Raw genomic sequence first — 11643 nt, 5'->3', positions numbered from 1 at the left:
AATTAAATTATCTTTTGAATGATATCAAATATGCATTATGTAAAATTTGAAGTTGGGAGAAATTAATGGCCAAACTCAGATTTCCAAACCTTTTTTGCTCGTTTTGCAGCTTTTCAATTCAGACCTCATCCAACACTTTTGGAATCCTGCTCTTTTCGTGATGGCATGATCATAACAAGCATGGTATCATTTTAAAGAGAATTAAATGACCTTTTGAATGATGCCAAATATGTATTGTGTAAAATTGGGAGTTGTGAAAAATTAATGGCCAAACTCAGATTTACAAACTTTTTTGAGGGGTTTATATATTTTAAACGTTTGACATTGAGAGTAAGTTAATATTATTGTTTATCAATCTTACACACGTTCAAAACTATCTTATTCGATAAAATAACGATGTCACTAAAAGATGTTATTTAAATGACCTATGAATATATTTTTGTGTCATATATTTTTTACCTGTTGTATAAAAAGGAAATTTACATGATTTTGAAAACGTTAAAATCGAATGATACAAAATACAGATCAAAATACTTTTAAAAATCGTGTTAAAATATAAACGAATAAAACATTATAGAATTATTATTGTAACATGACTTGTGACTAACACGAGGAAAACAAAACAAAATCTTTCGTATATTTGTGAAAGACGTTATTTCGAAATCATTGAACATAAATAAATATCGATAAATCGATAACGTTACAAGCTGGGTATCAATATCTTTCTATGTATAGGATGTATCTACTAATTTTCTCTATGATCTATCCATCCATCCATCGTTTTATCTATCTATCTATCTATCTGTCTATCAATTCCATCCATCAATCGATCTAATCATCTGTCCATCTTTATATATATCTATCTACAGAGAATTGTACATTCAAACATTGTGCTACAGATTGATGCTTTAAGACGAGACCGGTTTTTGCACTACGACAGCATCCCAGTCATTGATTCGAGCACTTGCTTGACCCAAGAAAATCGACCACCTCTCCGTAAAAGTCGGGCGACGCCGTTCCACGCAAATCCTTGATCTGAGTGATGAAGTCGATGAGATAAGCTCTTTCCGTTGACCCTTCTTGGAAACAGCTGCTGATGTCGGCATGGAATGGTTGGCATTGTTCTTCAAAGGGGAGGCCGAGGGAGTAAAGGCATTGGCGCACCTGGTTGACGCACATGTAGTGTCCGACGATGTCCCGCAAACGGGGAAAGGTGTCGTACAGACGCCAGAAACCGCAGGTATCTGTAACATAATTATCAATATCAAGATTTATCATTTATGTCTATAAATTTCACAAATTAAACTTTACTAAACAGGACGGACAGGTAGCGTTTGGTAACGGATCTGAGATTGAACAATGGAAACCAATTGAGCTTTTACACCCTCGTCAATCATAATCATATTAACCGTGTCATGTTGTGTTTAGAACGCACATAATGCAGAACCACAGCATTGTTGCATCACCCCGTTAAGCCGCTATCGGAATTAGCTTAAAGTGACACCAACCTGCATGTAAAGAGCCAAAAGAGTCGTGAAGTTGGGGTCGCCTATTTGGAGGCAACCGTGCTCCTTTCGTCCATGACACCATCGCTCTGGTCGCAGAAGACGGATCCTCCAGGATCTACACGGTAATCCCCGAACCATGTCTGCATGATCCCCGGATCATACTAGATGCCAGATCATCGGAGAGGTCCGGGATAATTTCGCCCAAGATTCAGCATCGACGTGCGTCGATCATGTTGATGACTGTACACACGACATCAACACGGCATCTACACGGACCATGTTGGCGTTACACGGCGTCTACGAGGACCATCAGGGCGTCAGCATGGACCAACACGGCAGCTTCATGGACCAACACGTTATAGCTATACGGAGCAACACGGCAGCTACACGGATCGTCCCGGATTGCTCTGCCAAAATGGCAGTCCAAAACTACCGTGTTGGCCTTCCGGACGTTAATTTACCTGCAAGTACCACCAAGAATGCCCAATTCGTCTACATGGATCTATCCCCCGCAGTGGCGGATCCAGGGGGGTGGCGCAGGGGGCGCGCGCCCCCCCCCTAATATTTGAGCGGCGCCAAAGGCGCCGCTCAAAAAAATAAAATAAAAATTAAAAGAAAGAAAAGGCGCTGCTTGAAAAAATAAAGGAAAGAAAAGAAAAGGCGCCGCTTAAAAAAATTATACACTGATATAATATTAGCAACAGTAAGGAAAGACTATCCCCCAGCAAAGCACAATCATATCATCTTTCTTATCTTTTCTTTTAACTACCCTTTTCCCAACAACTTCGCCGGTTAAAAATAATCAGCAGTGCGCTGCCTGCATATAACTGGCGCCAATCAAGAATAATCAGCGCTACCTTAATCTAAATCGGCGCCGGACAATAATAATCAGCGCCATTTGGTTATAAATCGGCGCCAGTCGAGAAAAATCGGCACTGCCAGAGTCTTAACCGGCGCCGATCAAGGATAATCTGCACCACCTAAATCTAAATCGGCACCAGATAAAAATAATCGGCGCCATCTGGTTATAAATCGGCGCCGGTACAGAAAAATCGACGCTGCCTGAGTTCTTAACCGGCGCCGATCAAGGATAATCAGCGCCACCTAAATCTAAATCGGGGCCGGACAAGAATAATCAGCGCCATCTGGTTATAAATCGGCGCTGCCAGAGTCTTAACCGGCGCCGATCAAGAATAATCAGCTCCACCTAAATCTAAATCGGCGCCGGGCAAGAATAAACGGCGCCTCCTGGTTCTAAATCGGCGCCAGTCAATTATGAATTGCCGCTGCCTGAATCTTACGTGACGTCGGTAAAAAATAATCAGCTCCACCTAAATCTAAATCGGCGCCGGGCAAGAATAAACGGCGCCATCTGGTTATAAATCGGCGCCGGTAAAGCAAAATCGGCGCTGCCTGAGTTCGTAACCGGCGCCGATCAAGGATAATCAGCGCCACCTATATCTAAATCGGGGCTGGTCATGCATAATCAGCGCCATCTGGTTATAAATCGGCGCTGCTTGAGTCTTAACCGGCGCCGATCAAGAATAAGAATAATCAGCAGTTCAGCACCACCTGGTTAAAAATCGGCGCCAGTCAAGAATAATCGGCGCCTCCTGGTTCTAAATCGGCGCCAGTCAATTATGAATTGCCGCTGCCTGAATCTTACGTGACGTCGGTAAAAAATAATCAGCACTACTTGTTCTAAATCGGCGACGGTCAAGAATAATCAGCGTCCCCTGGTTCCAATAAATAGGCGCCGGTAGAATAATGAAGAAGGGCCTATTGCCAACCAAATCTAGATCGGCGCCGGTCAAGAATGATCAGCGACACCTGGTTATACATTTTATTGTTGTAAGGGCAAGCTTATCGCATGCCCTTACAGAGTGGACTGGGGCGGGGCAGTTGCCCACAGAATGACAGATGTCATGAAATCTTTAATTTATTTTAAAAATCCCAGAATCATACAAAAGCGTAGAGCAAATCTTTTAATTTTGATCTTATTTTCCAATGCTTTAATAAAAAGAAGGTCAGTCACTTTTCTTCTTTACACATTCCACATTGTGCCACCTCTATGGCCTTTAGTTTAAGAGAGCTACTATAGTGTTTTATGAAGATGATTCGATATCTTAGCCCAAAACTTTGCTAAAACCCGTTGCTAGTACCGGGAGTGTATAATTACGCAACCAGTCGTATATTGAGATTGAGCTACACAACTCGTTCTTTATTTAAAATCGTGCTTAAATTATCCGCTTCTCAGATTGGAATATAAAAATTTTCAGCTCGCGCTTCGCGCTCGCATCATTTCTGTAGCAAAACCCCATACTTTTATGATTAAATAGGTGAATAGAATGTCCCTTTTTCAGGACTAAACGTCAAAAGAACTCCCGCTTCGATTTGCAATAATCTTTTGCTGGATATAATCTTGTTCTTTCTTACAAACGTCCATTAAACTTTCATTTTTTTCAGATCGAAATATCAAAATTTTAAGCTCGCGCTTCGCGCTCGCATCTATTGTTTTTTTAGATACCCATCTTAATCATTGGTACCAAAAATGCATAGAATATCAAGCTTCCTGGTCAGAATATAAAGAAATTTCAGCTCGCCCTCGGCACTCGCATTATCTGTGTAGTGAAATATGTATCCTCCTCATGAGTTACTACAAACAGTCCTAAACAGGCACCCTTTTCCTGTTTTCAGGTCAGTATACTAACAAATTTCAGCTTGCGCTTCGCGCTCGCATTAATTTGTTGGTGAGATATGTGTTTCTATCTTATGAGTCATATAAATATATATATGCATATGTGTGTGTGTTTTTGTGTGAGTTTGTTTGTTTTGTGTGATATCGAGCGCCTTTGGAAAGTTGATTCATGATTTTGCCCCCCAAATCTTAAAAAAGGATCGACGCCCCTGTGTATATATATATATACATATAGTAAAAAAAAAACTTGTATCTCTATTAATATACAAAAGTATTGGCCTCATCGCAATAAAAGGCTTAATACACGAGATTTTGAAATCGCACATAACTTTTGCTTGTTTCTTTCTTTAATAAGTTTTTCAATCTCTCTCTATATAATATCATTAAAGGAGAATGAAACTCTTGGAGCAAGTTAGCTTTTGTGAAAGCAGAAAAATCAAAGAATAAGATCAACAAAAGTTTGAGTAAAATAGGACTAGCAATAGAAGAGTTATGAGCATTTGAATGTCGAGATCACTAATGCTATGGAGATCCTCCCATTGGCAATGCGACCAAGATCTATGATGTCACAGATGAACAACTCTCCCCTTTTGGACACTGAAAATATACCCCAAAATATCTCTTTTTGCTCATTCTAATCACATGACAAACGATTCATCAATGATATAGTGTTGTGAAACCTCTGTACTTGTCCTCTCATAAAGAGAACACCTCACCTTGTGATAGACTCTATACAAGTGAGAATATAAGTGAAATAAGTACTAAAGTAAGTACTAAAGTAATGAGGGAGTTGTACGTGTGTGACATCACAGATCTTGGTCGCATTGCCAATGGGAGAATCTACATGGTATTAGTGATCTCCACATTCAAATGCTCATTACTTTCTTATTATTCATTCAATCTTCCTCAAACTTTCAACAATATGTTTCTTTGATTTTTCTCTTTGATATGGATTCAGCTGGTTTCAAGGGTTTCATTCTCCTTTAATATGTTTTAGAAAGATTATATGTTTAAATTGATGTATATTTCTGTTATAATGAGATATGTTTAAGTGGACTTCAGGGAATGGTCGTACGCAGCAAGGGGAAGAGGGGGCACATTCGCGATCTGCTGTTGTGAAAAACATTTTTTTTTCCTTATCATTTCATGAAAACTATGAAAAATGTGCTAATGTGAGATGGGCACCAAATTTTCGAGTCTTGCCCCCCCCCCCCGGAAATATCATCTGCGTGTGGTCATAGAAAATGGCATGACTGGAAATCCTACATTTTGAAAAAAGCATTTGACAGGGTCAGACTTTACCCCTTTTTCAACATTTTCTTTTATGGTGCCGGTGAAGTGCAAAAATATGTGCGCCGCTTGGCAGTGCGCCCCCCCCCCCCTTTCGCCAAAAGCTGGATCCGCCTATGCCCCGGATCACCCAGATCCAATCTTGGGGGGTCTATCGTCCATATCTTACCAGTGGCGGATCTACAGGGTGGGTAGGTTTAAACCCCCCCCCCCCCCTTGGGCTGACAAATTAAAACAAGTAATGACCTACAATTTGGAGCCACCCCCAAATTACTTTATTTTATATATAGTGAACCTTTTTTGTAAAAAAAAGTTATCGGTAGCATAATGACCTTCATGTGGTAATGAAACCCAATTTTCTTCTTCTTTTTTTTTTGGCTTGTCAAATTTCTCGGTCAAACCCCTCTTTGGAAAAAATGCTAGATCCGCTCCTGATGACTTGGGCTTACTGAAACGGAAATTATGAGTGAAATCAATGTATCAACCATTATTATACTCACCCGAGACAATCGTGATTAACATAACTCCGCCCTTCTCCAAGTGATCGTAGAGGTACCTCACTGTGTCCTTAACGTCATCAACATAATAAAGAGACTGAATTGCGTTAATGAAGTGGTATTTGGGTGGGTGATCTTCTTCGTTGGTACGATACTTGTCGATGCTGAGTTGGCGCAGGTCGAACTCGATGCCCTTAAAAGCTGACTGATTACTCTCTATAAGTGAACGGTACATCTGAAGCTGTTTCTCAGAGGGGTCCACAACAACATTTCTGACAGAACTAAAACGGGACTTGATACTTGCTGCCATTTTACTATCCATCTCTCCTGCAAAATGCAAATAAATATTAATGTTAGTATGGTATAGTTAGTAACATATAGGATTCGCAAGGAAATGTAATATTTTCAAGCCTCAGTCACACCATGACCACCGTTGCGTCAAAAAAAGTCAATTTTCCTGCGGATTCGCGCGGATCTCCGCGGATCACTTCTTATCACCCATTTTTTGTAAAATATATATATACGGAAAATGATGCGGACTATACGTATAGATACGTCCAGATGCGTATTCACTAATTTCACTTGCGGATATTTACGGACAAAGACTTGCGTTAGTCAGCGTCCGCAGCGACTCCCTGCGAAATTTTGAAATTTTCTAAAATTTCGCAGGCTTGGCGCCGTAATTCTGCGTCCCACTACGGATCAGTTACAAAGATATACTCAACGTAAGGGACTGTGTGACTGTTGCTTCAGTGATCGTTTTCGAAGAAATAAAAGTTTGGGATACAATTTCAATCAGCTTACAATAAATTTATCAAAAATATTCAGGTAAATATTTGAAATTGAGCGAAAATGAAGGCAAATGTATTCCTTTAAATTCACAGTGCGTGTAATATACGGGTAAATAAACGATGAATTATTGTACAAACGCTCGCAGGCCCTGTGATTGAGATGAACAGTTCGCTCTTGTAAGAAATAAAAGTAGGCCAAATTTACCACAGGGCATGGGAGGGGGTTAATTTCCAGCTACCTCTACTCAGTAGTCTTCCATGCACCCCCAGGCTGCCCATGATAGGTCACTTTCCTTGTATTGAAATTATCAGCCCACCCCCCCCCAAAAAAAAAAAAGGCTAATTTTAGAACTGCACATGTCTTGAATGGTGGATATGGGTGAAAGACTCTTTTTTTGGAGTTGGGATTGATCATAGATAGCAGGCGCGTATCCATTAAGATACCCCGGGGCCCGACCTAATTTTGGCGCCCCTGTGAATTTTTCGGAAAATAGTGCCCCCCCCCCCCCCGCCAGGCACATATAAGTGCCTTAAATGCGTGTTGAGTTATCTTATTTCATTATCACGTGAAAAAAGGGCCATCGAAGATTACTAATTTGTAATGAGACCATGAAAAAAAAATCCATTAATATGTCGTAATACCACTTGTTGAAAAGAATAAATGCGACCAGAAAGCAACGAATTTCAAGCACTTTGGGGTTTCAATTTAGTTTAATTTCTCGTCAGAGTAGGCCTTACTAAAATCATATGAGCGGGAGCTGTAATTTTTTTACCAGGGACGGATCCAGCTTTTGGCAATAGGGGGGGGGGGTCGGAAAAATATATTAATCTATGTTTCCCGATCGGACATTAGTACTATTTGTAACCGTGAACATGATGGATATACGTGTATTTAAACAATAATGATGCGAGCGCGAAACGCGAGCTGAAAATTTTCGATATTCTGACCTAAAATTTGGAAAGTCTAAAAGCACTTTTGGTATTCGAGAGCAGGATGGGTAGGCCTGGTGGGTGTTTCATGAAATTTGTCAGAACTGACTAAATTGTCAGTGCTGACGATGATTTGTTTTAGTAAAATCCTTGTTTTGATTGGCTGAAAGGCACTGGCCTCTGTCTGTTATTATGTTAATTGTCGAAAATAAAACGCCCCCCCCCCCCCCCCCCCGTTTATCTCAACATTTTATGCGAGCACGAAGCGCGAGACCTAAAACTGGACATTCCTAAGCAATTTTCATATCCATACACAGGATGGATATGAACTAAATAATTGATGCAAGTGCGAATTTTTGATAGTCTGACCTAGATATTGGACATTCTAAGCATATTTTGGTAATCATGAACAGGATGAGTATCTGACATAACATTTTATGCGAGTGCGAAGATCGAGCTGTAATTTTTTTATATTTCGACCCAAAGTTGGGCATTCTAAGCACTTTTCTAACCATGAACAGGATCGTCACCTAACTATCAATTGATGTGAGCGCGATGAAAATTTTCGATATTCTGACCTATGATTTCTAAGCACTATTGATAATCATTAACAGAATGGTTATCTAACAAATCATTATTTGCGAGCGCGAAGTGCGAGTTGAAAATTTTCGAATTTGAGATCCAAACTGGACATTCTAAGCACATTTTGTAACCATAAACGGGATGGATATCTATCTAAATAATTTATTCGAGCGCGAAGCGCGAGCTGAAAATTATTGATATTCTAACCTTACATTTTTCTATAAGCACTTTTGGTAATCAAGAACAGGATGGGCATCTAACTATGTGCATTTGATGCAAACGCGAGCGCCAAACTCATGCGAAACATAAATTTGGCGCCCCCGGTCAAACATCATATTGGCGCCCAAAGGTCGAATATGAATTTGGTGCCCCTTTCTAGGTTGAAAATGAATTTGACGCCTCAGGACAAACATCAAATTGGTGCTCCCTATGTCGAACATAATTATTTACAGTATTTTTTTATCATATTTTAGTAGCTAAGTTTAAATATTTATATGTATTTTGCATCATGATATTATTGTAACTTTATATGTTTTTTTTATCCCTGTTAAATCAGGACATTGATGTAAAACAGCAATTTAGCTGATCTTTTTATCCTGAATAAATATTTTCTAATAAATAAATAAATAAACATCAATACGGCGCTCCCTCGGCTGAACATCAATTCGGCACCCCCTATGTCGAACTTCAATTCGGCGCCCCTAAGTAGAACATCAATTTGGCGCCCCCAAGGTCGAACACAATTTCGGCGCTCCCTATATCAAACTCAAATTCAGCGCCCCTAGGTAGAACATCAATGTGTCGCCCCCTTAGGTTGAAGATCAATTCTGCGCCCCTATGTCGAACTTCAATTTGGCGCCCCTAAGTAAAACATCAGTTCGACGCCCCCTATGTCAATACGAATACGCGCCTGGATATATAGATTAACAAATATAAGCGATTTTTTTTGCTCAGCGACGCGGAATAAATCCTACAACGCAGCGAATACGATTAAAATGTGTGGAAAATTTCAAATCATAATGAAGTCTTTGTCGATGGTCGGTGAATCGGAACGGCTGTTTCGTCCGATGTTTCAGAGCTGACGATAAATCGCAATTATGTGGTTTTTCCAGTCACGGACGAAACTGCTGTTTCGATTCACCGGCCATCGACAAAGACGTTATTTTCATGAAGGGCGATTGACAATACAATTATCGATGTTCCAGATAGCGTCTATGTAGCTAGCTGTTGCAAAAACTACCAATTGTAGGCCTACATTGATTACCGACGAATAACATGAATAACGTCTTCGACTCTTTCGACATGTTCGATAAAGCTCTGGATATCTTCTTCATCACCTTTCTGTTTCGCCTTTCCTATACGCTTATCACCATTAAATGATTAGACGTCAATCACAATAATCTTATGGTCTATATTTTTAATGACAATGTACCTCTACACAGAGCTGGCCGGATAAGGGCCGATGACAACGATCGCATGTGTAACATATACAACCCTGCCCAACAGAGGGCAGCAATCCACAATGGCGTGACCACTTTTTCTTTCCCTCTACTAACTTCTCTAACTTTCCCTTCAATCAACTTTCTAAATTACTGCAATTACTCATTTAACATCCGAATAGCTTGTTAACTATAAAATCACGTTTAAACCATACGATCACATTTAAGCCATGAAAAATACAACTCAACTGTGAAAATATAAAGCAATACAACTATTTAAACAATAACAGTAACAGTAATGCAAACTGGCCTTCACATAAATTCCATTAAATTTAAATAAAGGAATGCTCAACAGTAACAATTTTGACTCTGCTAATAATCATTGCCTTATCAATCATTCAAAGTGCCTGTATCACTATTACCAACTATAGTGCATATACCAGTTCATTTACATAAATAATGATTGTCTTATTAATATTTCAAATTACCTGTATCACTATCATCAACTACAGTGTACATACCTGTTTACCAACATAAGATACATACAACTCAATTAAAATAACACAATTACTTTTTCCACCTATTAACCCATCACAACATGTCGTAGACAGATAATAGCTTACCATGGCAACTTTTTCTTTTCTTTTAACATAATAGGGAACTGAATAAAAGCCAACTTCTTTTAACAATGAACAAGCTATGTAAATACAGCAACTATAATAAAAATAAATTTCCACCTATGCAAAACATTGCCAATATAAATCAGCCTAAGTTGTTTGTAAAAAGCAAAAAATAAGATATGTGTCTTAATCAATATAAATCAGCCTAAGTTGTTTGTAAAAAGCAAAAAATAAGATATGTGTCTTAATCACCTTGAACTAAAATAAAATAAAAAACCCTTTCCTTTATACAAAGCCTTGGAATAAATACTGTGCAAGGGGCATGCAAACTGATACCCCTCAATCTCTAAATATGGTTACAGTAATAAGTCTAAAACTTACCACATGTTATAACATATATACAAGTCAAATAAAATCATCCATAAATCATAAATAAACTGCAACTTTTAATATATAAATATCATAAATGAGTACAAATTACCAAAACATACACATAGGCCTATTTGTACACAACTCCCTACCTGCAACATGAAAAGAATTACACCAAGAAATAATAAGACAACAGTCCATCCAACCTGTACAGCTAATAAACAACATAAATAAAGGTATTAACTGATAAAGTAATATACAAAATAACCACTCTCAATAAAACCATCAGTCAAAAGGGAGAAATTTAAAACTATAGTCCAAGCAATTCACAATAAACAATACATAAATAGCTCACTTCATATAGCTGTAAAAGCCCGTGTAAAAAAGAGCAATCCTAATCATACCAAATAATCACAAACAATTAAGGGCAATAAACTGGGGGGGGGGTACAACAATCAAAGCTTATCAATGCAAAATACATGTATCATACAACAATGTCATTGTCATGATATATTATACAAATAATGCATGCAGCCGAGTGCGTTAGTGGAAATGCAGAGCACGCGAGGTTTCTTTAGATAGGAGTCGCATTGTGCACGAGCCGCTTGCGGCGAGTGCCCAGTGTGCTCCATCTGAAGAAACCGAGCTTTCTCTGCATTTACTTTTACGCACGACAGAGCAAGTGCATTATTTGTTTTATAAAATAGCAACACAGAAACAATTTTTTAAAAAGTTACAGTACAGTTTTGTTGGACTTCTACCGCACTGGTTTGCTCGAGCGTGCAATGTCAATTTTCGTTGCACACCTTTTGCACTACCGTGCAGTGCACAAAAAAGTTGGATGTCATGTGACGCGTATTGACCAATCGCGATGCTTGAAATAATACAGCTATTTTATAAAAAGTTCAAATAAATGAAA

General features: G+C 38.9%; 1 protein-coding gene across 1 annotated transcript; it reads right to left on the bottom strand.

Moving 5' to 3' along the window:
- Positions 1-601: 601 nt before the first annotated feature.
- LOC129272879 (histamine N-methyltransferase-like) lies at positions 602-7063 on the bottom strand. Its single transcript, XM_064107854.1, has 3 exons — positions 7024-7063; positions 5997-6320; positions 602-1244 (listed from the first exon to the last, which is right to left on the bottom strand). The coding sequence occupies exons 1-3, from the start codon at positions 7061-7063 to the stop codon at positions 949-951; spliced, it is 660 nt and encodes a 219-aa protein (XP_063963924.1). The 3' UTR covers positions 602-948.
- Positions 7064-11643: the final 4580 nt, after the last annotated feature.

The sequence above is a fragment of the Lytechinus pictus genome, chromosome 12 (genome assembly GCF_037042905.1).
Source record: "Lytechinus pictus isolate F3 Inbred chromosome 12, Lp3.0, whole genome shotgun sequence".
Taxonomy (NCBI): Eukaryota; Metazoa; Echinodermata; class Echinoidea; order Temnopleuroida; family Toxopneustidae; genus Lytechinus; species Lytechinus pictus.
This window is presented reverse-complemented; position numbering and strand designations above follow the sequence as displayed.

Excerpts from the sequence above, each read along its gene's own strand:
- LOC129272879 (XM_064107854.1), bottom strand. The coding sequence starts at position 7,063 with ATGGGCAGCCTGGGGGTGCATGGAAGACTACTGAGTAGAG. Across the intron at positions 6,321-7,023 it reads TGGAAGACTACTGAGTAGAG|GAGAGATGGATAGTAAAATG; the intron begins GTAGCTGGAAAT and ends TGCATTTTGCAG. Across the intron at positions 1,245-5,996 it reads GTTAATCACGATTGTCTCGG|ATACCTGCGGTTTCTGGCGT; the intron begins GTGAGTATAATA and ends ATTATGTTACAG.